The sequence below is a fragment of the Oryza glaberrima genome, chromosome 2 (genome assembly GCF_000147395.1).
Source record: "Oryza glaberrima chromosome 2, OglaRS2, whole genome shotgun sequence".
Taxonomy (NCBI): domain Eukaryota; kingdom Viridiplantae; phylum Streptophyta; class Magnoliopsida; order Poales; family Poaceae; genus Oryza; species Oryza glaberrima.
In genome coordinates this window covers 1,409,064-1,435,744 of record NC_068327.1, presented here as the reverse complement: position 1 = coordinate 1,435,744, position 26,681 = coordinate 1,409,064, and the positions used below count along the sequence as shown (strand labels likewise).

The following is a 26,681-nucleotide window of genomic DNA, read 5'->3' as shown; positions in this document are numbered from 1 at the left end:
GTGGTAGGCGACGTACCCGTCGACAGCGAGGCCCAATCTTCGAAGATGCTCATAGGGGTAGGGTTTGCGTGCGTGTGTTTATAAGGGTGAGTGCAAATGCGTTGTGAGTGTTTGCGTTGTACTGTGTAATTCTAAATAAAATAATTACATAGAAGCAGAGTTCACGATCTCAACGAATTCCGAGCGGCTGGAATTTTCGAAATTAATCGAGATTGTAGAAATGGTTCAAAATGTGTTGATGGGGCTCAAAATTCGCTAACTAATCGAGATTGTAACCCTGCCTAGGAGTAGTATGATGACTACTTGTTTGGTTTAGTTCATGGGCCACACGTATATTTTCCTGGGCTGATTTGGTGGCTGATGCATGGGCCCACCTTGAACCTAAAACAGGCCGTAGTGACACACAGATGGACTGAAACTAAATGGGCCGGGGAACAATCAAGGCCCGCCCATCCGTCTCCTCACACTCTGACACACCTTCTTCCTTTGCTTCACTTGCGGTTTCTTTCTTTCTTTTTAAACCAACCAAGCAGAGAGCAAAGCGAAAGGGTGAAATAAAAATAAAAAAAAGGAAAAAAATTACCAATAAATCGCGGATTTCCCAACGCCGCCGCTCCTCTCGCGGATTCCCCAACCCTAAACCGCCGGCGGTTTCTGCGGCGGCGGCGGCGGCGGCGCGTCGAGTCGGCGGAGTCTCCGGTCAGCTTCCCTTCCGCGATTCTCCCCCAGCCGCGCCGCGTGGTTTGACCCCTGTCTCTGGTTTCCCGCATCGCATTGACGAGGTTACGGTTTCGCAGGATCGGATCGGGTTCGTCGCTGATCGAGGAGAGATCGCGTCGCCGTCGTCTCGGGGGTAATCCGCCGGGTCCTTGTTCTTCCTGGCACGGATTATTTTGGAGGGGATTCGCGTGATTTGTGCTGTGTTTTGTTCTGCGTGTTGTTGGCAGGAGAGGAGCAGGATGGACGGGGAGATGTTCGGGAGTTGCCACTGGGGTGGTTCCTTCCCCTACGCCTCCATTCCCAAGGAGAGCCAGTTCGTGTTTGATGCCAAGGCCTCGCCGCTGCAGCTGCAGCTCTTCGGGAGCGCCGCAGGTGAGATGAATATGTTGATGCGAGCGCTGATTACTGTCTTGCATTTGCTTGGTGCGCTTTGGTAGGATGATCTAGTTGGTTAGCTTCACGGAGGCAATCGCTTGTGTGTCGTTAAGCATATGTGGTTCAGATTTAGTGCAATTGAATTCACTGCTTGAGTTGTTGAGCACTAAGCCAGCATTGCTGGGTAGATATTTTGGTTCTCTACTCAATAATGTGCCAGATGGAATCTGCACGTTCATTTCCTTGTCTTGTATTAGGATAAAAGAAAAATGATGGCTCTAATGTGAGATTTATTGATCTAGCTTGTTGACATGTTAAACTGTGTTATACTTGTATGTGCCCTTAAGATGTTGCTTGCAGATTCTCACTGTAGGATATTAGCACATTAAGATTTGCAGCGATAATTAACCCTCACCGTGTCATCTTGTCCCAACTCACTACCCAGTAGGTTAAATTGTGGAGAGGTGCTTTCATGCTCTCACCCTCCAACTAGTGTCTCATGAATTCTAAAGCATCTGAAAGGATAAGTAGAGATCATCCACCATAATGTAAATACCAAACTACTCCCTCTGTTCCTTTTATATGACGTTGGTAATTAGTTCATTTTTGAACTAACCAATGTAATATATTTAGCGATGGAGGTAGTATTAGGTTGTGTTTGGATTTGATTACTTTTGTGCAGCATCCTATGATGGTGTGTGCGGTGCCTAGAGGAACCACATTTGGTCCAACAGGGATGATGGTTAAGTCTCATTTGACAGTGAAAATAATTCTCTTGTTGCATCTTTTTTTTCTCTTTACACGTTTCGTTGATAGGTGGGACTGGCAGTTTTGCTTTATCACTTTGTGTCCTTGCTCTCTAGTTTTTTCCGTTATGCACGGAGGCATCTGTAGTTCCTATTGTATTAGTTTGGCCTGTGGTGTACTGCTGTATTCTTGCCATGTCACCTATTTTTTATCTTTCAGCTGTTATGCTCAAAATAAACTAATTTATATGTATTTAATCATCTATGCAGTTCCTGCAGTAGGAAGTACTGGTTATTATAACTACATTGCAAACAACCACCTCTCTGCTATGAATCAAGAAAGAAATACAAACAACGATGTTGGTCATGAAAAGCAACTCAATCTTCAGATGTCGCTGAACTACTTTCCTGTTGAAAATCTTGATCGGTTAGCACGTATTGGTAATCGAAGTGCTGTATCAACTGGGCTAAGACTGTCCTATGAGAACAATGAGCACACTTCAATCACATCTGGCAGTGGTAACATGTCATCATTGCCTATCATGGCATCCTTTGTTGATGAAGTGATGGCTGAATTAGACAAAGAAAACAAAGAGTTCAACTGTTATTTCGGACTTCAGGTATTCAATGCTTACTTTATTCATTGACCAAATTTGAGATGTTTGTTAGTGCTTGTTTATGGAAAAATGTTTACTCAGTAGTGGAAACTCTATGCCATTCAGTAATTTTGGAATAGTCTGGGGCTCAGATTTATCCAAATGTGATTTGGTAGTTTTGCTGTTTGACTATATTCTCTCCATGGAAACATTCAATCTCAAGGCCACCTCATTGCCAAATATATTCCGAATGCATCAACCTTGGTTTTTCCCATGTCGTCAAGTTCCTCATAGTCTGTAAATATCCAACAATACTGTATAAAGTGTGATCACAAGAATTTAATATTTTTATTATGTGGAGTGATCTGTATATGTTAGGCTCAAGTGGCAATTGCATCAGTCATCAGTTGCTATCAACTGTAAAGTAACTTAGCCTGGAATTCACATATTAAAGTTTTATAGGTTTTTTTTTCCAATGCAACATATTATTATCTGCTCTCCCCTTACTGCTGTGTGCCAAGTGAAACTACAAGAATTGTGAAGTTTTTTACACTCATCATGTGTCTCTTTTCCCACAGGTGGAACAATTGGTTAAGTGCATGAAAGATGTAAAGCAGAGGCAGATGGTTGAATTTCTTGCATCCCTTGAACGAGGAGTAGGAAAGAAGCTGAAGGAGAAAGAACTCGAGGTGGAGGCCATGAACAGGAAGAGCAAGGAACTGAACGAACAGATCAGGCAGGTTGCATTGGAAGTCCAGTCATGGCAGTCGGTAGCACTGCACAACCAGTCTGTCGCTAACAGCATGAAAAGCAAGCTCATGCAGATGGTAGCCCATAGCAGCAATCTCACCAGGGAAGGCTCTGGCGACAGCGAAGTGGACAACACAGCTTCCAGTCAGAATGTCAATGCTGTGCCTGGGGGTTTCTTCCAGTCAGGCCTCCTCGGCATCAACAGCATGGCTGATGGTGGGCTGGGAGCATGCAGGTTGTGCAGAATGAAGGAGGCAGCGGTGCTGGTGATGCCGTGTCGACACCTCTGCTTGTGTGCTGATTGCGAGAAAAATGCTGACGTGTGCCCTGTCTGCCGCTTCCCCAAGAGTTGCAGCGTTGAGATCAACATGTCATAGCTAGCAACAGCCTTATAATCATCAGCCTAGACAGTGGTACACTGAAGCCGTATATACAAAGCTAAATCTCTCTGCCCCTCCCCCCCTTCCAGTTGTCTTCTTACATGGTGTGTAGATTTGTTGATTGGGACTATGGAAGCTGTGGTCCTCCAGAGTCTCTTGATAACCATATATATAGTTTTAGAAGCTGTTACATGTCACATCCATATCAGAAAAAAGGTTATCATCCTGCCAACGTTGGAGTGGCAATTACAATGATAACCATGTTTCCTGGTTGCACTGAGGAATGAGTATTTTCTTTTTCCCCTTTAGTTTCCGGAAGCAAAAGGGATCAAAGATGATATGCTAATGGGGTTGCACTGCAGTTGCTGAAACAGAAATAATGTGAGGAGCATGTGCAACAGCCAACAGCACACGCAATGCAATGTTAAGGAGGAGTGGGCAGGCAAAGCAGGGGCTTCTGTGCAAACGGAAAGGATGAGTGCATCTGAAGTTACACCCCAATCAGCACCCAGATAGTACTGAATACTGTTGCACGCATCATGCATGCCGTTCAGGTAAGGTTCATGATTGCTGGCACCTGGAGCAATGGCACATGAACATCGAACATGGCTTGCCACATCTCAATGCTATGGAGAATGATGATGCGAAAACTGCGGAAAAAGGAGGATTTTTTTCTTTGATTCTTGTGGAAATCCTAAGAAAATTTCCTGTGTTCCAAACGATGCCTAGTGAGGATTAATGCTGCCTATGATCCAATTGAAGTTGGAAGATGGGGTTGAATCATCGATTGGTAATCATGAACTGCTGATGGCATTCGTGCAGTGCAGCTTATACCTTGGTTAGAATCAGACGTAATTAAGCCATCAACATTTACAGAAAGCTAGCGTAAAGGGACCTCTAATCTTTTTCCCGTTCTTGGAAAATAATAATGATACTACGTAGGTAGAACCATAACAAATGATAACCACATGCAACAAACATGAAGAGTTTGCAACTGGGAAGTTGACATGAAATCTCTCAACCAAAGCTGCTGCCTTTACACGTCTTAAACAAGAACGTTTGTAGAGTCAGCCTCTGTCTAAATTGTTCATTCAAGCCAAAGCATTATCTAATCACCATCATCATCTTAATTTGTACTTACATTACATAGCTACCAAAAGGACAAGAAGAAATGATGCATCGATTGAAAAAAATGCCAAGGGAAAAAGGGTATATGGATGAGTAAAGCATAAACTACACCTTGCCCTGTCGCACACATCGCCATTATTCACTTGCACTTCAAGTCCACCCAAAAAAAAAACAAAAAGAGCATAGAACACCACACCTCCATCTCCTGCTCCTGCTTCTTCAGTTTCTTCTTCTTCTTGTTTCCCCTATAAAATTATTTGCTACACCTCGTATTGTATCCCAAGCCAAGGAGAGCATACTACACTGTTTCTGTTATTATTGTGTGAAGTGAAACAATGGAGGCAGTAGGAGGAAGAAGAAGAAGGCCAAGAACAATGCTGTTCTTGGTGCTAGTAGCGTTGATGGTGATCATGGCCATGGCGAAGACGGCGAGCGGCGGCGGCGGCGGCGATGACGGCGGCGCCGGAGGTGACCATGACCATGATCATGAGCAATTCTTGAAGCTTTGGAACGGAAGAGGCGGAGAAGATGCTAAGGAAGATTACCTGAATTGGGACGACGACGACGATGATGATGAAGATGAAGATGAAGAAGAGGAGGAGGCGGAGCAGGTGGTGGCGTGGGCGGCCAAGTGCCGGCCGCCGGCGGGGAGGAACGTGGTGAACGTCGACAGCTTCGGCGCGGCGGGGGACGGCTGCTCCGACGACACGGAGGTGTGTGCACGAATTCGAACAGCCACCATCTTCTCTTTTCTCCATTGTGCTAGCCATTGTTCATCCATCTATGCAGATTAGATGGTGTGTGCTTGCATTGGCGCATTGCACGAGGTTTCTTCACAAAAAGCATACGTTTTTTCCCCTGTAGATAGATTGCACCTTTGTTTTTGGGATGTTTTTTACTCTAAAAAGTTCAGTGCGCGTGGTTAATCAAATTTGACGCATGACAAAAAAACAAAAAAAAGTTCACATTGCTTCCTTTATTGGCCTAAGGCCTTGTTTGAAAGATTAGCCAGGGCTAATTTTAAGAGCTAATGTTTAGTCATGAATTGGTAGGTTAAACATTAGCTTAGGATGACATGTTTGGATTTATGGACTAATTCAAAGCTAAAAGGTGGAGAGAGAGAGTAGAAAGAGAGGAGAGAGAAGGAGAGAGAGAGAGAGCTGTTTTTTTTATAGTACTCACACAAAATTAGCCCCATTAGCACCCCTTGGAGGGGCTAATGTTTTGAGCGGGGCTAATTCATATTAGCCCATCTGTTTGGATTCTTGAGGGCTAATTTGACACTAAAAGGTGAGGGCTAAACAATAGCCCATGAAACCAAACAGGATCTAAGTGTCAGAATATATATTATGTTCCATATTAGTATTAGTCGAAAAGATCACTGTTCTAAACAAACAGCACCAGAGTCAGTCAGAAAAAAAAAATTAAATGTACTATCAGAGATGGAGCAATTAATATCTTTAATTACTTTGAGGATAAAAAGGGCAACCACTTGGATGTTGGGAAGAAAAGCAGGGACCTGGACCTTACAAATCCAGGAAGCCACACTTTATATGTGATCAACTGATGATGACGCGAACCACATGATATATTTTTCATTGTCGAGACTGAGAAAAAGGAAGATTCGATAGCGATGCCACTAGATTGTAGATTCCCCCTTGCATCTGACCTGAGCATGCAGTTGCTTAGCTTAACCAAATCATCCTCCAAACCTTAAAGATTGCAAAAATGTATCCTCGTCTTTCTTAATGAAGGCGTGAAAATCTCATTGAGAGATTCAGATAGCCAAGAAGAAACGCAAGATCTAGCTTAGCCACATTGCTTCACTTAACTGAACACATTGCAAGTAGTAGCCATGTACACTAGTGCGGTGCTAACGACATGATCTATTGATGAATCCAGTTGCATATTCCGTCGATTTCTTCTGAATTAACCAGACATTCTATCTTGTTAAGTTTTCTGAACAATGCATGTAATTATCAAATATTGGTGTTGTAGGCGTTCTTGAATGCTTGGAAGAAGGCATGCTCGCTGAACAACGCGGTGTTCTTGGTCCCCGGCGGCCGCCGCTACAAGGTCGGCGCTGCCAGGTTCATCGGGCCCTGCAAGAACAGGATGATCATCCAGGTGAATCCATCATCTACACTCCAAGTTCATCGGATTAAGATATAGATTTTACATCGGATTTCATTAGCACGTTTTTCAAATTTTTAAACGGTATATTTCGTAAAAAAATATATAAATTGCTTTAAAATATTAAATATATCAGGCTTTCAAGTTTATAATAATTAAAACTCGATTAATCAAGAGAATATTATCTTATTTTGCGCCTTCTAACTTTATTTTCATCTTAATATATCTCAAACGTACTAGATGGCTAAGTTTCTAATTTAGAAAATGTTGTATATATTAGGTTATTTGAGAGCTAAGTTACATGTTCGATATGTTAAGTTTCTAATTTTAAAAATATTGCATATATCGGTTGGATGCAGATACCTTCTTAAAAAAATATCTCAAACACCACCAGGAGTGCAGTGATCGATGATTCGATTTTGTGCAGATCCAGGGCACTATCGTGGCGCCAGATGAGCCGTCGGAGTGGGATCCGGCGAGCCCCCGGCTGTGGCTCCTCTTCTCCGGTCTCGCCGGCGCCCGCATCCAGGGCGGCGGCCTCATCGACGGCTCCGGCTCCAAATGGTGGGCCAACTCCTGCAAGATTGACCGCTCCAAGGTAATTAAACATTCACTAATTATCTCTAGCTTAGCTCACTGATCACTGGATTGTTACTGACCGTCAGTTACTCTCCCTTTCATCTCGCAGCCATGCAAAGGAGCACCTACGGTAAGCAGGATTAATCACTTAATTAATCACAATGTTATTACTCCGTAAAACTTTAAGTTGTTTTGATTTTTTTCCAGTTAACCTTTTACAAAGTTCATAAAAAATATTACAATATTTTCAACATGAATAAACATATTATTAAAATATATTTAATGTCTATGTTGTAATATAAACTTAATTAAACATAAAATATTAATTTAAAAATAGAGTACTAAAAAAACTATCGCAAGTTTTTTAATTGCAGTTTAAGTATAACTACACTTTAACTACGATATAACTTATATAAAACTTACATTTAACTATGGTTCGGTTAGCAAGCACTAGGATCTTATGCGTGACATGTGTGAATTTTTTTTAGCAATTTTTTTTCCTTCATGCACAAATCTCGAGGTGATCCGATGGTTACAAATTTGAAAGTTTTAGGGAAAAAACTTGCAAAAGTTTTCTAACAAATCCATTTAAAAAAATCAAAACAACCTAGGGCTTGTTCAGATTGTAGCTAAAATTTTTGGTAGGATTTCTTATCTATTTACTAAACCTTGGTAAGAAACTAAATGTATGCATATATTTGACAACTCTATTAAAAAATGGTATGGTTTGAAATGGCATAAATATAAACAAACCCTTATAATATAAACTGGGGGTCTGTTCAGATTATAGTCAAAATAAACCTTATCAAATTTTGGCAAGATAGTAATATTGTTAAAATTTTAACAGGATTTTCTTATGTATTTATCAAATTTGGCAACAAACTAAACGTAGACATTTTTTTTTGATAACTTTACCAAAAAAATGGTATGGTTTAAAATACCATCAATCTGAACAGCCCCTAAAAATACTCACTCCGTTTCATAATGTAAGTCATTCTAGCATTTCCCATATTCATATTGATGTTAATAAATCTAGACATATATATCTATCTAGATTCATTAACATCAATATAAATATGGAAAATGCTAAAGTGACTTACATTGTGTGAAATGGAGGAAATAGTACACAAGCATTTCTTATTAACGGTTGACCGGGGAGCATATGTACGTGCAGGCTTTGACCATCGACTCGTGCAGGGGGGTGAGCGTGCGGAACCTGCGCCTGCAGAACGCGCAGCAGATGCACCTGACGGTGTCGCGCTCCCGCGACGTGCGCCTCGCCGGCGTCCGCGTCGACTCGCCGGAGGACAGCCCGAACACCGACGGCATCCACGTCGCCGACTCCACCGCCGTCACCATCCAGTCCTGCCGCATCGCCACCGGCGACGACTGCATCTCCATCTCCAACGGCAGCTTCGCCGTCCGCATGCGGGACATCGACTGCGGCCCCGGCCACGGCATCAGCATCGGCAGCCTCGGCCAGGGCGGCGCGTTCGCCGCCGTCGACGGCGTGTCCCTCGACGGCGCCCGCGTCGCGCGCGCCCAGAACGGCGTCCGCATCAAGACGTGGCAGGGCGGCGCCGGCTACGTCCGGAACGTGCGGTTCGCCGGCGTGCGCGTCGACGGCGTCGACCACCCCATCGTCATCGACCAATTCTACTGCGACGCGACGCGGCCGTGCCGGAACCGGACGTCGAACGTGCGGGTGAGCGGCGTGGTGTTCCGGAACATCACCGGGACGGCGAGGCGCGCGGAGGCGATCAGGCTGGCGTGCAGCGACGCCGTGCCGTGCGTCGGCATCGTGCTCAGCGACATCGACCTGCGCCGCGAGGACGGCGGCGGCGAGGTGCAGACCGTCTGCAACTGCGCCATGGGCTTCGACGACGGCCGCGTCAGCCCCGCCGCCGACTGCCTCAGGACCAGCCCCTGCGGCGGCATGTCGCCGGACGACTACCACCCCGACGACAAAGACGACGACGACGAGGTCCGGCATAGCGAGCTGTGAACTGAACTGAACTCTCATGCGTGAATGCTAAGATCGATCGGCTTAAGCTCAATGAAGCCCTTTTGACCCTGCTATTAATTACAGTAGTAGTAATTAATTAATTATAATTAATTAATCCTACTGGTGCTTTCCTTTTTGTTACAGTGTGCTTTGTAAATTAAATGTTACAGTATTATATACTCCCTCCGTTTCACAATGTAAGGCGTTTTAGTATTTATAATATATTGATGTTAATGAATCTAGACATATATATCTATCTAAATTTATTAACATTAATATGAATATGAAAAATGTTAAAATGACTTACATTGTGAAACGAAACGAAGGAAGTATCTCATTATGCTTGACGTGCATATTCGTGCATTTTTTACAACATTCTCATAGTAGATTATCCAAGAAAAATGACAGGTAGATTATCTACTCCCTCTGTTCCAAAAAGACCTCATCTAAAAGTAGGACGAAACATAATCTAGTACAACGAATCTGAATACACTAAATTATGTCCCATTTTAATTTTAGATGGGTTTTTTTTGACGGAGTATACTGTAATAATTTAGTATATCCGATAATGTGGTATGTGGGCCTCCATTTCCATGGCCCATAATTCTCAAGTACGACCTGGCGGCCCAAAGAAGTGGTAAAGCCTTCGGTTGGTCCGTATCACCACTCTTCACACACGGCAGTAACAACCAACGCTCGAGATTGCTCCTGCTGCTACGATCGGACGGTCAAGATCGCGCAGCACCGACCGCCAGTAACTGTTTTTTTTTCCCTCGTGGCAGCAGCGGTAGCCTATCTCCGTGGAGGTGGAGGTGGAGGCGCGTGCGTGTGGCGGCCGCCGCCACGGCAACGTGCTTCTCCCGTCCACTTCTTCCCACCCCACAATTCAAAGCCAAAGCCACACATCCCAACGCGAGCGAGAGAAGAGGAGGGGAACAGCAGCAGCAGCAGCAGCAATGGCGGTCGTCGGCGTCCTCGCGCTGCAGGGCTCCTACAACGAGCACTTGGCCGGTATGTATGCGCCCACTGCTTCTGTTTTTTTTCTTCTTTTTTGGGAATTTTGGTTTGGTTTGGTTTGTTGGTTGTTGATTGATGCGGATGCGGGGGGGTGCAGCGCTGAGGAGGATCGGGGTGAGGGGGGTGGAGGTGCGGAAGCCGGAGCAGCTGCAGGGGCTCGACTCGCTCATCATCCCCGGCGGCGAGAGCACCACCATGGCCAAACTCGCCAACTACCACAACCTGGTAACTCCCCCCATTCTTCTTTTGGTTGCTGTTCTTTCGTTTTAGCAAATCATTTGTATCTGTTTATTATTGGAATTGATGCGATGCATGAATCTCCACGATCGATGTTCAGTGAGAGGATTATAAATTGGGCACTAGTGATAATTTCCTTCTTGGTTAGATTCTCCTCAAAACAGAGGAAAGGGATATGTGTACTAATAAACTGTCGCAATTGTTGAAAGTTCTCAAAAGTGACCCGGTGTTTTGCATTCCGAACAACTAGCCCAGTTTTGATCAGACTGAAGAAACACTACAATAATCCATGTAAATGAAATATTGATTTGCTCCCTTGCATTGGTCAAAACTAGTCCAAATATGTGCATTTCTTTTGTTACTGTCTACTACGGAGGAGGGTTGGTGGTAGATCAACCAAAGTAATATATGGAAGGCAAATTAGACTTCTCTTCTTCCTATGTGTTTGTGTTGATTACTGACTACTAGTGAGTATACAATTCTGAAAGGGCTGCACGTTCGAGAACTATTGTTAATCCTATTATACGAATTTATGGTTCATATCCATCCCTTTTAAGCTTTCAGAACAGAATAACTAATCTAGAGAAAAACAGATGAGGTTATGGGATAGTAGTAGCCCATGACTCCAGCAGAGCAACTTGTTGCAGATATAGATTCCCGTTGTTTTTTAGCCTCGCTTACAAGGCCATAACTAGAAACTGCGAATGTCTTTGTCCAACATTTTATATATAAGGAATGATGAGCTGTAGACTTGACAGCTTTGCTGGTGGAAGTAGACCAGTGCTTGCTACCTGCTGCTGGTAAGGTAAATTCCTTCGTCCGTATCCGCCATCCCTGAGTATTGTGTAACTGTGACTAGTCACATACTATTATTTAGTATACATCCATATAAGTGTACAATTAGTTTCACATGTAGATGAGATGACGAGTACATTCCCCTTTTCATAAGAACCAGATTCACACCCGTCGTACTTGATTATTTTCTACTTCGTGGAGATTGAGTCTTCATGTACTGCATGAATACAATTATATATTAACCTTTTTTATAACTCATATAGTTTTTTATTACCTTATTTTATTGTCGCACAATGTTGCAACAATTTATTTCATCTACCATGCAGTTTCCTGCACTTCAAGAATTTGTTGGTACAGGAAGGCCTGTCTGGGGAACTTGTGCTGGACTCATCTTCCTAGCTAACAAGGCAGTAGGTATGTGAGCCACAGCAATTGGTTTAATCTTTCTTTCTTTGGAATCAATTGATGAAAGTTATTTGCAGGCCAAAAATCCGGAGGTCAGGAGCTTATTGGAGGACTAGATTGTACTGTCCACCGGAACTTTTTTGGGAGCCAGGTAACTTTGAGGATCGTGTTCTCTGTTTGATGGCCGGAGCAGTTTTCACTATCATTTCTATTGTCTCTTCAATTTTATTTTATTTTTGAGATGAATACACTCTCTTGCAGCTTCAAAGCTTTGAAACGGAACTTTCAGTGCCAATGCTTGCAGAGAAGGAAGGAGGGAGCGATACATGCCGTGGCGTATTTATACGAGCACCTGCTATCTTGGATGTAGGTTCAGATGTTGAAGTACTGGCGGATTGTCCTGTTCCATCGGATAGACCCAGTATTACAATAGCGTCTGGAGAGGGTGTTGAGGTTTGCCTTTTACCCCTGTTGAAAATTCCAACACTCTTCTGCAAATGATCATGGCATATGCTATCTTTCAGTAAAAGTGGAATTTTGTTGTTGAAACTAGACAGGATTTATGGATGGGCGTGATGAACAGTTATTTCTGTTCATGCCATGTTCATTGTTGTTCAGGCAGCATTAGCTAGTATCATGTTTGTGTGGCCCTTTCACTATCTGTTCTCCTTGAATCTGTAGTAATTATGGTGTCTGATCATAACTATTAGGGAAAACAATTCCAAGATAAACTCTGTCAATTGATGTGGACATTTACACCTACTGTCCTCATATGCCCTCCCCCATCGGCTCTTCTAGTATCATCATTCTCGAACATGATAATTCTTGATCATTTCAATTGAATGACACATGAGAAGAGAATTACTGAACATATTGTATTTGGACAAATTCTCAAACTAAATTCATCTCCTGGTTATTAAGGACATTTCCTTAGATTGCAAGTGCATATACATGCTCACTTCCTTTCTGATTTGTACTGTGATATTTCTCCTTTTCTGGATGCTGCACTAGATGTGTTTTTCTGACCATACCCTTTCAGTTTGACTGTTTTACGTTTTTACTGATTTCCCTGCCGTGTCTAGTTCAAATGTATATTGATGATTAATGTGTTGTGGGAGGAATCTAGTCGAATTGAAAGTTCTGCCGATTGATGTGTTGTGCGAAGAATCTAGTCTAATTGAAAGTTCTGTTTATCTTCTGTGCACTGATGTTCAATACAATACTTTGGCAGGAAGAAGTGTACTCGAAAGATCGGGTAATTGTTGCTGTAAGGCAAGGGAACATCCTCGCTACTGCTTTTCACCCAGAATTGACATCAGACTCTAGATGGTTAGTGCCTTTTCCTACATACCATATCATGTTTTCATGCATCTTGTTTAGGCTCTGATGCTCATGGATCTGTCTGCTCCTACTTGATAGGCATCGGTTCTTCCTGGACATGGATAAAGAATCTGATACAAAAGCCTTCTCTGCTCTCTCTCTCTCATCATCTTCAAGAGACAGTCAAGATGGGTCAAAGAATAAGCCTCTTGATCTACCCATCTTTGAGTAGCTCATGAAAGAAAAGAAAGACTGTTAAACATTGAAGAACAGAAGATGAAGAAGCTAACAAAATTTTGAGCATTCAGTTGGTGACAATAGAGAAAGTTGAGTACGTGTGATGCTCAGTCCAAATGTGTTATTGTTGTCAAACTGTACCAATCAAAATAATGATAATGCCGTCCCAAACATTGTGATTTTGCTACGACAAAGAATCTGATTCAGTTGAATATATGTCACAATTTTTTTTCTTCCTCTCCATATGGATATGACATCACACTCTTCCTGATGATTACTAGTCTCTCAGTATTTTGTTACAAGACTTTTAGTTTTTTCTTAGATAAAACGTAGTTTACACATGGAATGACAAACCAGAGCCCTCCTTTGGATTAGAGAATTTTTGCGAGAATTAAACTAATTCCTACAAAAAAAATCCTATAAAATCCCTGTGTCCTTGTAAGGGGCTTTTAACTATTTGCCACTCTTACGAGTTGTGCTTAACGATTTGCCACTAGGCCAACATGTCATAGACACATGAGGGTCCACATGTTGTAGATAGTGAGTGGCAAATCGTTAATAGACACATGAGGATCCACATGTTATAGATAGTGAGTGGTAGATCGTTAATTGCCATATCACAAGAGTGACAAATAGTTAAATTTCCAGAATGGGATCCACATTTTAAGTTGCCACAAAGAGGCCATAAAAAAAACAGATGCTCTTTTTTTTATGGGTAATATGTCTCACCCTGCTTGGTTGGTTTCGCATTAGTAGTTGGCGAAATTATAAATATACCCCTGGAATATCTGGATGCACAACAAAAGCCACTGGCCCCACTGCGCAGCGGGACAATGAAGGACATATTTGTAACGAAAAATAAATACAAAGGACCTAGATGAAAAAATCGGTTGGCCCCCAAAATTTTCCAAATACAAAATGCTCCCTCAGTGGAGTTGCAACCCAAACAACCCCCAAACCCCAAAACCCTCGCCTCGCCTCCTCCTCCTCGAAGCGCGAATTTGAAGCGGCGGCTCCTCCCCACCCATGGCGGCGGCGGCTAGGGTTTTCCGCGGGTGCAGGTTCCTCATGGCGGCGGCGGGGGGCAAGAGGCCCGCGTCGGCTTCCGCGTCGGCGTCGGCGGCGGGGGCGAAGGTGACCAAGACGGAGGCGGCGCAGGCGAAGGAGAAGCGAGGGATCATGCAGCCCGTGCCGGTCTCCGACGCCCTCAGCAGGTTCGCCGGCGGCGCCCCCGAGATGTCCCGCGCTGGCGCCGTCAAGCTCATCTGGAACCACATCAAGGCCAACGGCCTCCAGGTGAGCGCCCCCGACAGCCCTACTGCCTCTTCCCCGTCACTGTTCACATGTTCATTTTGCAGCAGCCGCGGCTCTCGTTGTTCTCAGCGCTCGTTGTGGGATCTACTAGCTGTGCGTTGCGATTTGTATTTTGTTGGATTAGGGTTTGGGAGCCATGGGGTTCAAGTCTCGCTTGCGCTAGCGAAGGAATATCTATTGCATACTGTTGCCCCCATTTTGGTTCGAGTATTGTTTTGGGAGGGGGAATCCCATCTCGGCGGATTTGGTTCAAGTATCGATTTCGTGGGGTTTGGTTCAAGTAGTATTGATTTAGGAGAGGGAAATCCCATTTCCGCGGATTTGGTTACAGCTTCGTGGTGGTTAGATACTGTTTTGCCCCATTTTGGTGGGATTGGTTATAATTTCATTTGTGAAATTTGTGCTACTGTAAAAGGATTTGCACGTGCCATCTATTGGATCTATTAAGTGGTATATGAAACTTCAGTAAAGTTTCTAGTCAGTTTCTCTGTTTTTTCGCAAGGCTTTGATGTATTTTCGGCAGCACTGTATGTAAGCTACTGGGTTCTATTTCAGAAATAAATATTTGATGTGTTGCCATAATCTAGTTAATGTGGTTGGACATTGGAAAGGCTGCCCTATTTGAGGGGTGTCAATAAGGGAATAAAAACAAAATTGCACCCAATAAAGTTCTTTTCTAGCATTTTACATGTGCTAAGGTTGCTGAGCAGTAATCTACTTTGACAGCGGTGCATTTTATTTGGCAGATTTGGATTAGTTTTATTGTACTGAAGTTGTAACTTGACTGTTAGAGCGATGTGGAGCACGGCGTCCAGAATGTATGCTGATCACTGTTGTGTGGTTATATGTAGTGTGACGTGCATTATAGTTATTCTTTGATCATCTGTTATTAACTTACTGTACATTGTTATAGGCATGATTGAACTCATGGTCTTGAATGTCTGCTCTGCACCTGCAGCAGTGTTAGCCGTGTTTTAGATATGCTACTTTAGCTGCCTTTCTAGTTTACCATGGTATATAAATTAATTTGATTACACTTGTGTCACAATCATTTGCTGTACTAAACTGAACTCTTCATGTGCCGTAGATTTCACTGCAAGCAGTTTGTTCCTGAAATGAGATTATGTGCTTGATGTTTTGCAGAACCCAGCAAACAAAAGGGAGATTAACTGTGACGATAAGCTTAAAAGCTTATTCGCCGGGAAGGACAAGGTCGGGATGATGGAGATTGCCAAGCTGCTGTCCCCTCATTTCATTAAAGCTAACTAAACCAGTCATATGGAGCAAGTATTAGTGCTTACTGCTCGGACTTGTGTTGGGATGCTTCTTTTGTGATCCATGTTAGGCCCCAAGGTTCCACTAGGTTTTAGGTCATGTGGCTGTGTTAAGACTTAAAAGACTTAGTTGAACATCTAGGCCGGGGTTCCCAGTGATGCATGTAAAAAAAAAAGGCACTCCCAATATTTTATTGCGTCCTACTACTGTGATCCCAGGCGTTTTATGTGGTTCAATTTTTAATCTGCCATTGGCATCTTGTACCAGGCATATACTACATATATGTATGTATGCATGCTGGTTTGGTTGAGGCGCTCTTGTGTTCATTGATCAGGCATGTTAATTGTCACATTCGTGGTATTGCTTTCTTCAGAATTCAATGGCCATTTGATCCTCAAAAGGAAAACTGGATGGTTATTTGCATGTACAGGTTTTGGAACAAAGAGCCAGCTAGGTTGAGACGTGAATATTCATTCTCAATGATCTGAGTTGGTATTCCTCTTTGGAATGAAGTTTGTTATAGATCATACTGTATGTGTAGCTATTACAACCTGCAATCATGTATGTGATGAATTACCTCTGCACATTGAGCAATGTTTATACTGTTACAAATTCTTTGGGAGAAGAAAAATCGCATGTGTGTTGTACTGTTGTGTATAGAATGGCATTGGCTACCCTCTAATTCACTGAAAAATGTGTAGTTTTCCCCTGGCCTAACCCTCACCTGGCGGCATGCAATACATTTCTGTCTACAAACTTTCAGATCGTCAGCTTCTCTGCATCAAAGCCATCAACTGTTCAACTGAGGAGATGATGTACCCACTGCTTGAGGATTGCCGGTGAACCATACCACGGCCTCTGCTCATCGTCAGAACCTACAGGAGAGTGGTACACACCGTCGAAGCTTATGTTCAGTGCGCCTTCTAGATGCGCCGACACCTCGGGAACGACGCCGTCTCCCCACACATCAGCACGGCCACAGACCTGGTTGAGAATTTGGGTGTTGTTTTCATGCTCACATTCAGAAAGCAGAGGAAGGAGGAATGTTTCACAGTTGGTAAGTGTTGGTAGTACCTGCTTGTAGCCTTGTCCAATGAAGCGGGCTCTCAAGGTTGGGCCTGATTGAGTAGATTTGTCGTTGGTACTGACCATGACTGCTTCAGCTACATCTGATGGAGTATCCACAGCGAGAATATCATCTGTAGTAGCGATGGTGTTCCCAGTTAAAGGAGCACCTTGAATGTACCTGTGGAGACAAACTGACACGGTATGATTTTTCTTTTTTTGTTATCAGGTACTGATTTTGCTGGTCGCTAATACCCAGTTCATTAGTTTATTTAGAACAATTGTTTAATCAAAATAGCCAAAAATATGTTAATACTAAACTTCAGGCAGAATTTTAGCCAGCTAGCAGTGAAGTATGAGCAATATCTGCGGCATTACCCTACTTGTGTTGCCACACATCCATAATGAAATGTATCAGTAGTATTGATTGGTCTAGGAGATAAAATGAAATGCAAAACTCAAAAAACTTCTATAGTAAAGACTGTAAAGGTACATACGGAAGCAACTAAACAGAACCTGAAACCCAAGCTTGAAGAAATTTACCTTCCAGCAATGCACACATATTTTAGTTCTGGAGTGTAAACTGCTGGGGCACAATTCTTCTCAACATAGGTCAGTAGTCCTCTAGTTTGGTCAATTACCCCAGGAGTACCTTTTGGAGGTGGTCTAAGGAAAAGAAAGAAGATCACATCAAAGAAACGTATGATTTGGATATTCTAACCTGCTTTTGATATTCAAAATGTTATTATGAAGTGATAGCAGCAAGCTTATGGGATAAGGAGTAACACACAAGTACAGCAACAAGTTCTGTGTATTAATACAACATAATTTCACATCTATAAGGTAAGACCATAAGAGTACTAGATGTTTACTACAAGAATTGTCAAACTGTAACAAGAATTAATCAGGTATTAATTAAGTGTCAAACAATCAGGTAGGAAACCATACAAGTGAGGAGTGCCAAGTGTGAGCAGTAAACTTATGTCTGAAGCATCAAATTCTTCCATGTACACACGCGCCAGCCAGCCCCCAGCTGAATGCCCTATCAATGATATGCCTTCATCTGCAAGTTGCAAACAGATTTATGATGAATGTTATCATTTTGAAGATTTATATTTTTATTCCATTATTTTCAACATGATGATTCTTCGAGCAACATAGCCAAAGGGGATATTTTCTTCTCCAAGAAAGCAAAGGGGGCAATTTGAAACAAAATATAAACAGCAAAATTAGTCCCTAGCAACCGAACTCTAGATGGTAAACCCCACTATTATGCTCCTTCTCATGGGCCATGGCAATTTAATTGAGTAGAAACAGTTCATCAATGCATCAGTTCTTGGGGCACTAATCAGTAGACAGTAAATCACCAATGCATCGAGTAATAAGCCTGTGGGAGACATACTAGGAGATAGTTCTCTCGCCTCAGATACAGCTTCATCGACTCTTTTCAGGTACCTGAAATAGCAAGCAAACAAGCAAGTAGGCAAGGTGTTCGATGAAATGCCTCAAAGCATAAATCTACACGCAGAGAAGCCTGAGTGCGCGTTTACCAGTCAAGCACGGGGCGCGGGCGGAGGTTGCATCGCCAGTAGCTGGGGTCGACGAGGCCGGCGGCGTTGCGGAGCCAGTCGGGCCTCGACACCCGCGCGACGGCGACGGCCGGCACCCCGTGGTCGTCCCGCAGCGCCGCCGCGAGCCGCGCGTAGTCCGCCGTGTTGTTCCCGAGCCCCTGCGCCACTACGACACGCGCCTCGTCACGGATGGAAGAAACACGAACCCACGAGCGGGAACGGGAAGGGAGAGAAGAGATGAAGAGGGCGCGCGCGCAACTGGGAGGATGACGGCCGGGCGGCGCGGCGCCGAGGCGGTGACGTCGGGGGAGACGGTGGCGCGCGGCCGCGCGGGCGGGAGGAGGAGGGAGAGCATGATCGCCGGCGAGCCTTGCGGCGGCGGCGGCGGGTGGTGGTGGTGGGCGGAGCGAGTGGCTCGCCGTGGCACGGCGTGCGCCTTTGGAAGTTGGAAGAGATATCGCGCGCACACGCGGACGACACGCCGTCACGGCCTACGCTACGAATGGAGAAAGAATGCAGGCCGGGGGCACAAGTTGGGCCGTACATGGGTCTTGTTTTGGTTCTTGTTATTTTAATAGTAAATTTCACAAAACTACATCGATAAAAAATACATGTTTATAAGGTTGCATATAAAAAAGTGCAGATTTAGTGCCAAATTTGTCACGAAACTATAGATGTAAGGTGTCCTATCACAAAACTACAAATTTAACAACAATTTTATCTCAAAACTACAGCTTATATACATAATAGTGCTATGGATATAAACTCTAAATTCTATAGTTCTTTAATAACTTCATAACTAAATCTTTATTTTTGTGATACGATACATTGAATATGTAGTTTTGTGAAAAGTTTGATGCTAAATATATAGTGTTGTGATACACGTCCTTAAATTTGTGGTTTTGCGATAGTTTGATTTAAGTATACGTAGTTTTGTGAAATTCATTTTAGTTTTAACACCACTTTAACTGCAAGTTTGAAACATTTAGTTTTGGTTTAAAGAAAAAACAAATGTCTTTGGATCAGGTGAAAAAATACGGTCCTTGGTGTGGACATATATTCTTACTAGTTATTTTTTACATTTAGTTTTTTTTAAAAAAAACTTATTTTATAAATTGACCCCTAAACAAATTTATTTAGAAGGCGTCGAGGTCTAATGTCTCAGTGCCACCAATGCTACCACCAATACCCTCGCTTCCCTAGGAGTCGAGATGTAGAAAGATTAGCATCAATGATCCTGATGTCGAGAAAAGCGTTCATTCACGGAATAAGTTTCTTCTAAACCGAATAGGTCTTACAGCTTTTTTTCTTTACCAATAATTTTCTTTCCTCATAAGATAAAGTCTACCCCTATTACTCTTCCATTCCGAAATATATAAACGTTCAGATATCGTTTTTCCCTACGATTGAAAATTACTCCGAACTTTCAACATTGGCTTCCATCCAGATACAATCGTACTTCCCTTCATTTTCCTTGTGCGGTTGTGCCTTATAGGGTTTACATTACCGCTTGACCACTAAATTTCGAGCCCCATCAGTATCATGGTTTTCGATAAATTTCAACCGGTTTTCGATAAATTTTGACTAAATTTCGACCAAATTTACCGTTTTGCCTTCGAAATTCCAATCTAAAATTAATTTTGAGCTATGTTGAAAAACCGCGAAAACCGACCGGTTTTCGTCTGCTTTGTGAACCCACCACTGCTTGTCGCTGTTTTTGAATTGCTTGGAAGCAAAGCACCGGCGAGTTGCCGAGTCCAAAGCTCCAAACCATTCAAATCCCCAGAGAAGAAAAAAAAAATTCCACGTCGTCCACACGATCACCGTGACCTCACCCCATCCGTGTCTTCACAGTTTCTTCACCTCCCAAGTCACCAGCAGGACACGATGGGTGGTGGGGCCACTGCTGATGCGTCGCCTCTCCCGTCCTCACACCCCCAGGTTCATTGAACCTGGACGCCTTCCCGTCCCTGAACCCGTCCTTAAATACGACCACGGACCGCCTCCCCTCTTCGAGATCAACCAATCGAAGAACAAGCTTTGATTTGATTTGATTAGCTGCGGCGCGAATTCGATCTTGCCAGCTCGAGCTAAGCTAGCTAAGCTGCCCATGGCGCCGGCAATGTTCGTCGGAATCGCCGCCGCCGGAGGGAAGAAGGGAGGGGCGAAGGATGAGGCGGAGGAGCTGCGGCGGCGGAACGCGGAGCTGGAGAGGGAGGTGGCGGCGCTGCGGGCGGAGGTGGCGGCGGCGCGGCGGCGCGCGGAGACGGCGGAGGAGGCCGAGGAGCGGCTGTGCGTGCAGCTGGGCGAGGCGGAGGTGGAGGCGGTGGAGCTCGCGCGGGAGTACCAGTGCCGCGTCCACGACCTCGCCCGCGAGCTCGCCGCCGCCAGACTGCTCGTCTCATCCCCATCGCCATGAGAAGAGAACAAGCTAGCTAGATTGTTGCTTGATTCTTGGTGTTAATGATTTTCTCTTGCGGAGACATTGAAATGTCGCTTGTAGTTTAGAGCAGTAATTAAGAAGATCTGTGTAGAATTTATCCTTTTGAAAAGAGAGAGAGAGAGAGAGATCTGTGTAGAATTGAGGTGGATTTTGGATTACTCCTGTCTAGTGCGCTGTAATCCTTGATCGAATTTGTAACATCGCTGTTCACCTAATTATATGTGTGTTTGACTTTTGATTTTTTTTGGGGAGATTGGTACTAGTTGAGGTGATTCATTACTTACATGTTGTTTCATTAGGGCAGTCCCAACCCATAACAATAAACATGGTTTTCATAAACTCTACATCATTAAAAAACTAGTACTAGACACCACTCTTCCAATGCAAACACCGCTATTCCATACTTTAATTTAATGCTACTTTATCTCACATGATATCTTGGATGTTGTATAGAAACCATGTCTCATGCAAGACATGGTTTCCTTCTCTTTCCTCGTTTATTCACTTGTCACATCATTTTTTATTCTAGGTGGCAACTTATTTAATGCTATGGACACCATCCTAGTCATTTTTTTGGAATGCCTTTACTTACATGTTGTTTATTCTACTCAAAATCATGGTTTGCTTTTGTGCTTTGCACAAATACTAATCCATTTTCATATTCGACTGATGATTTGAAGTAGTTCTTCTCTATCGCCTCAAGTGATCTACTAGTCTGCACTCTACAGCCTCTGTAGTTGGACATCACGTACCATTGGCAAGATACAAGTAGTTATATATCTTAATAGAACCGAGAAAATATAATATTTGATGTTGTGAGTACAGTGCTTTAAACATGGCTGTGTTCGTTAGGATGTGCTAGCAAAATTTCCTCCCGACACTCAAAACAAAACAATGGATTAATATATGATTAATTGAGTATTGGCTAAAGAAACTTAAAAATAGATTAATATAATTTTTTAAAACAATTTTCTTATATAATTTGTTTAAAGGAAAAACACAGTGTTTAGCTGTTCAGAAAGCATGCATCTGAAAAATAAAAAAAAGTAGAAATTGGAAAATGTACACAGTCAAATATTATTGACAAGAGGGGATAGTATTTTCTTATCCTGCATGGGCTAGAATTCGCGGCAGAACATGGACCTTGGGGATGTTATTGGCCCAATAAAGTTTCAGGCCTGTTTAGCTGTTGCTTTCTCTGCCTCTCCAAGCATTCTCAGGAAGGGCCAGAATATGGGCTATCCGAAATGTCTAGCCATGGCACTTTTTTTCTGGTTTGCCCTTTTGTGATTAGAACGGCCGTTTTTATGCTTAAATTACTCGATACAAAGGTAGTCATACTCACATGATTTTTTTTCATCAGATAATAAAATCACTCACATGTATGAAAGAGGGACTCAACTACAATCACATGCACACTGTTCTGTAGATCGATCCATCTAAGCTGGACTGCACCTTTTTTCTTAAAAAAAAAAGAAACTCACATGGAAAATTGAGGGCAAAGCAAAAGAAAGTGGACATATACGTATGAAGTGAAGTTAACCCTTCATCACATAGAATTATACCACCAGTATTTTCAAGTGCCATCTAATACTTTTAGTAGTTAGCACTTACACTAATTTGGTTCGAATTTTAGAAACAGGATTGAAGTTTACCTTTAGATACGATTATGAACATACATTTGTTTAGATTCATATATAAAAGTAAAAACTTTTTTTTTGACACACGTAGTATTTATTATCTACAAAAGTACTTACTAATGAAATGAAACATCCACTTTTTTGAAAAAAAATCATTAGAGGAAAAACATATTCTCGGCATCTATTTTTTGCAATACAACTCTAATAATAAAAAAGAATGAATTAAAAAAAAAGGAGATGTTCCCTGTTTGCGGTGGCGGCGAACACGTCCAAGCTTACAATACATGCAAGAAATTATTGCCACGAATCACACAAAGAATCAAAAGTGCTCACTTATTTTTTCTGAAAATAAAATATTTAGGTTACATGTGTCCAAAGACCAAACCAAAGGAAACCATGTGTAATCTATGACATTTTCTTTTGCTCCATTCATGTGAGAGAGGCAGATGAGTCCACAGATGGCAGAAAGCAAGGGCTGGTAGGCGTAAGCATCCCACTTTCCTCTCCATCTTTATTCTTTGGTCCAATCTCTCAAGGTGAGGTGCCCACAAGGAATTCCTGTATCTCCCATGTGAACAAGATTCTCCTCAATGCTGCCCCTTCTACCTCACAAACATTTCTCTCCACAAACACAATGCTATTCCCTGCATCTAGATTACTAGTATGATTTTTCCATGCACCAAATCTAGAATACTTTCTTTTGGTTTTCTCTTTTTCTTCCATAAACATTTTGGGTTTTTGACTTTTCTTGAACACGTCCTACTTTTTTTTAACGACACGATGATTCTTCGAATAGAGTGAAAAAATAGGGATATTTGTTTTTTTGGATGAATTTCATGCCGAGGAATTATTTTAAGGTAGTACTAACTACTAGAGGATTGTTGGTTCAGAATTCGACGCTAGACTACTCGCTATAAAACAGAGGAATTTGCCACTAGACATTTCATTGGCATGCGAGTCCTATTCGGCTTCTAGAACTAGAAGTCCTATTAGCCTTCAAAATCATACTTTGCAGTACAAAAATCCTTTTCAAGTTAGGCCAGACACAATAATAGACTTCAAAGGAACAAACGGTAAGGGCTTGCTGATGTAAATGGTATGGGCTTGCTGATGTACTTAAAAAGTACAAGGCCTTCTTTACATCAAAGGAGTTTTGGAGGGTTTTCTTAGAAATTCAACTAATTCATGTGAAATTCCTATAGAATTCTTATGTTGTATGTGTAAATGAGCCTTAAACATTATCAGTTTCTTTCCTAGTATAAGTTGAAAATCACTGGCAATCTCACCCAATTGTGTACTACTCCATGTTGCCTCGCCCTTTGGCATCAATCACTGTAGTCTTCCTCTTTCTTCAAAGTTCAAATTACCTAATTTGACGGTTTTAAAAAGTAATCAAACTTGCGCAGCTATCCTAGCTGAGGTCAGGACTAAATTCTAACCAAAACACACTCATAAAGGATGGGATAATTAGAAATAGCTACCCGGGTCACATTTCACTAGCATAGCAAGATTGTTCTATCGAACAGCTCGTACTTCGATCATATGAATTACTCCATGATACATACTCCAATTTAAGCAAGCTCCAACATCTCAGCATAGAAGAGCAAGACCAGTCGCCACAAGGTTTTCACCAGATATGAGGACGGCTAGAAAACTAGCAGAGTGCCTCCATCGTTTCTCACTAAACTTAAGGGCTCCTTTGAAACGAGGGATTTTTATAGGTTATTTAAAGGATTCAAATTCTATAGGATTATTTCCTACTTGGATTTACTTGAAAAAAAATCCTTCCATTCCTTCATTTTTTTTGAGAATTTTGAGACTGAGTTCAAACCTTATACTCCTTTTTAACTTAGAGAATTTCAAGACAACATCTCTCCATCTCCCTCTCCCCTTAACTTTACTTCAATGATATTTTTTTCTCTAAAATTGATGTGGATTTCTTCTGGAACATCCGGACCACCAATAGGATAAATTCATGTGTGTTTTCAATTCATGCATGATTTCGTATGGCCTGACATCCTTTTTCCATTTTTTTATAATTATTCTTTTTTTTCCATATGTGTTTAAAAGGAGCCCTAACTGATGTGATTATGACAATCGCCATACGACCATTCCAATATTCTTTGCTATGACGCCGTTAGCCCATTTTTATTCGAGCATATCTTCTCATGGACACATCACCATCACCTTATTCGAGTAATGAACAACATCCTACTGACGGACCTATGTTAGATCTTCTTCTTCTTCTTTACTACTTCCTCCGTTTTACAATATAAGTCATTCTAATATTTCCCACATTCACATTAGGCTCCCATCGAATGACCTAATCAGCAAAAAAAAAAAGCCAAAATTTGAATTTTTAAACTTAATTTTGAGATATTTTTAACGTGGTTTCTTTTACAACATTGGCTTTTAAATCACAAGAACACATTTATAAAAGTTTTACCTACAAATTCATTTCGCTTATTAGGAAATAAGCTAAACGATGGGGACCTGAAACGGAGGGAGTACCTGACAATTGTAAAACAAATATATATAAATAAAATATAAAAAGATAAAATAAGTAATTGAAAAGACTTGAAGCAAAATTTGTTTTTTCATCCTAAAATACAACCACATAATACTAGATAAGATATACCCTAATGCTACAAGTCTAAATAATAGGAATTCGTACTATCAAGATACACATCATCATGTATATATTTTGAAACGAAACGGGAGTGTGGGAGAAAGTACAAAGCCTTGGAAAAGTAAGAAAAAAAAGAGAGAGGAAAGAACACCGAGAGGAAAGAACACCGACAAAAAAAATCACTATGGTGATGATGAGGCAAAGAGTGAAGGAGCGAGGAAGGGTGACAGGGTGTTGTGGTCTTATTCCCTAGTTTGATGTAAGAAAACCGATAAAACCCTAATAATGTTTCTAAGAATTTGAAAATTCAATTTATTTTATACTCCACTAGTATTTATTAAACTTGATAGAGTAAGAGCTAAAAACCAGTATTCTACCACAACAAGACGGTGCGGTAGAAAAGGCGCTGCCACCACGGGCGCACACAACACAGAGTGGTGCGTTTAGGCCTGGTTTATTTTTCAACTTTTTCTTCAAATTTTCAACTTTTCCATCACTCAAAACTTTCCTACACATAAACTTCTAACTTTTCCGTCACATCGTTCCAATTTCAACTAAATTTTCAATTTTGGCATGAACTAAACACACCCTTAGATCCAAAAAAATTTTTAGCCAAAAATGTCACATCAAATATTTGAACACATACATAGAGCATTAAATGTGGACGAAAAAAACCAGTTGCACAGTTTGCATATAAATTGCGAGACGAATCTTTTGAGCCTAATTGTGCTATGATTTGACAATGTAATGCTATAGTAAACATTTGCTAATAACATATTAATTAGGCTTAATAAATTTTTCTCACAGTTTATTGACAGAATCTGTAATTTATTTTGTTATTAGTCTACGTTTAATATTTTAAATGTGTTAGTATGTTTTTAAAAAAAATGCGAAGGAACTAAACACGTCCTCTTTTTTTCTAGTGGGGGCCCACCTCCTCATCGCCTCCCTCCCTCACGCATCAATCCCTAACCACGCTCCCTCCCTTCCCCCCCTGCTATAAAATCCCCATCTCCTCCTCATCTCCACCTCCACCGCCACCGCGAGGAAGACGCGGTCGCCGTAGCAGCCACGTCTCCTCCACCACCTCGTCTCCCTCCCTATCGAGAGAGACACCGCGCGTCTCGTCTCGTCTCATGGCGCCGCCGCCTCGGGCTCGCTTGGTGCAGATCGGGACCCGCCGCCGCCGCTGCCGGGGCCGGATCCCGCCTTGCACCAAGTGAATCGGAGCCGGCGTAGCGCCCTCCTTACGCCGATCCGCCGCCGATGCTGCGCTGCTTGGTTGTTTTTATTGTCTCTCCTTCGTTTCTGGGTCGGTATC

At 42.4% G+C, this 26,681-nt stretch overlaps 6 protein-coding genes across 6 annotated transcripts; 5 read left to right on the top strand and 1 right to left on the bottom strand.

The window, feature by feature from the left end:
- The first annotated feature begins 528 nt into the window (after window positions 1–528).
- On the top strand, window positions 529–3,875 carry LOC127763400 (BOI-related E3 ubiquitin-protein ligase 1-like). The gene is made up of 5 exons (XM_052288086.1): window positions 529–699; window positions 798–853; window positions 948–1,092; window positions 2,112–2,461; window positions 3,016–3,875. Exons 3-5 carry the CDS (start codon window positions 960–962, stop codon window positions 3,562–3,564), a joined length of 1,032 nt encoding a protein of 343 aa, XP_052144046.1. The 5' UTR covers window positions 529–699; window positions 798–853; window positions 948–959; the 3' UTR covers window positions 3,565–3,875.
- Window positions 3,876–4,022: 147 nt separating this feature from the next.
- On the top strand, window positions 4,023–9,608 carry LOC127763399 (probable polygalacturonase At1g80170). The gene is made up of 5 exons (XM_052288085.1): window positions 4,023–5,408; window positions 6,694–6,822; window positions 7,256–7,426; window positions 7,517–7,537; window positions 8,582–9,608. The coding sequence occupies exons 1-5, from the start codon at window positions 5,031–5,033 to the stop codon at window positions 9,410–9,412; spliced, it is 1,530 nt and encodes a 509-aa protein (XP_052144045.1). The 5' UTR covers window positions 4,023–5,030; the 3' UTR covers window positions 9,413–9,608.
- Window positions 9,609–10,220: 612 nt separating this feature from the next.
- LOC127761458 (probable pyridoxal 5'-phosphate synthase subunit PDX2) lies at window positions 10,221–13,660 on the top strand. The gene is made up of 7 exons (XM_052285750.1): window positions 10,221–10,423; window positions 10,527–10,654; window positions 11,788–11,875; window positions 11,944–12,017; window positions 12,128–12,319; window positions 13,098–13,195; window positions 13,286–13,660. Exons 1-7 carry the CDS (start codon window positions 10,369–10,371, stop codon window positions 13,416–13,418), a joined length of 768 nt encoding a protein of 255 aa, XP_052141710.1. The 5' UTR covers window positions 10,221–10,368; the 3' UTR covers window positions 13,419–13,660.
- A 702-nt stretch (window positions 13,661–14,362) lies between these two features.
- Window positions 14,363–16,322, top strand: LOC127764449 (upstream activation factor subunit spp27-like). The gene is made up of 2 exons (XM_052289332.1): window positions 14,363–14,719; window positions 15,881–16,322. The coding sequence occupies exons 1-2, from the start codon at window positions 14,450–14,452 to the stop codon at window positions 16,004–16,006; spliced, it is 396 nt and encodes a 131-aa protein (XP_052145292.1). The 5' UTR covers window positions 14,363–14,449; the 3' UTR covers window positions 16,007–16,322.
- A 141-nt stretch (window positions 16,323–16,463) lies between these two features.
- On the bottom strand, window positions 16,464–19,089 carry LOC127764448 (uncharacterized). Its single transcript, XM_052289331.1, has 7 exons — window positions 18,908–19,089; window positions 18,628–18,806; window positions 18,480–18,532; window positions 18,026–18,140; window positions 17,621–17,743; window positions 17,087–17,258; window positions 16,464–16,996 (listed from the first exon to the last, which is right to left on the bottom strand). Exons 1-7 carry the CDS (start codon window positions 19,001–19,003, stop codon window positions 16,811–16,813), a joined length of 924 nt encoding a protein of 307 aa, XP_052145291.1. The 5' UTR covers window positions 19,004–19,089; the 3' UTR covers window positions 16,464–16,810.
- A 1,563-nt stretch (window positions 19,090–20,652) lies between these two features.
- Window positions 20,653–21,332, top strand: LOC127763850 (protein RESPONSE TO LOW SULFUR 3-like). The gene has a single exon (XM_052288649.1). It carries the CDS (start codon window positions 20,759–20,761, stop codon window positions 21,065–21,067), a length of 309 nt encoding a protein of 102 aa, XP_052144609.1. The 5' UTR covers window positions 20,653–20,758; the 3' UTR covers window positions 21,068–21,332.
- The last annotated feature ends 5,349 nt before the right edge of the window (window positions 21,333–26,681 follow it).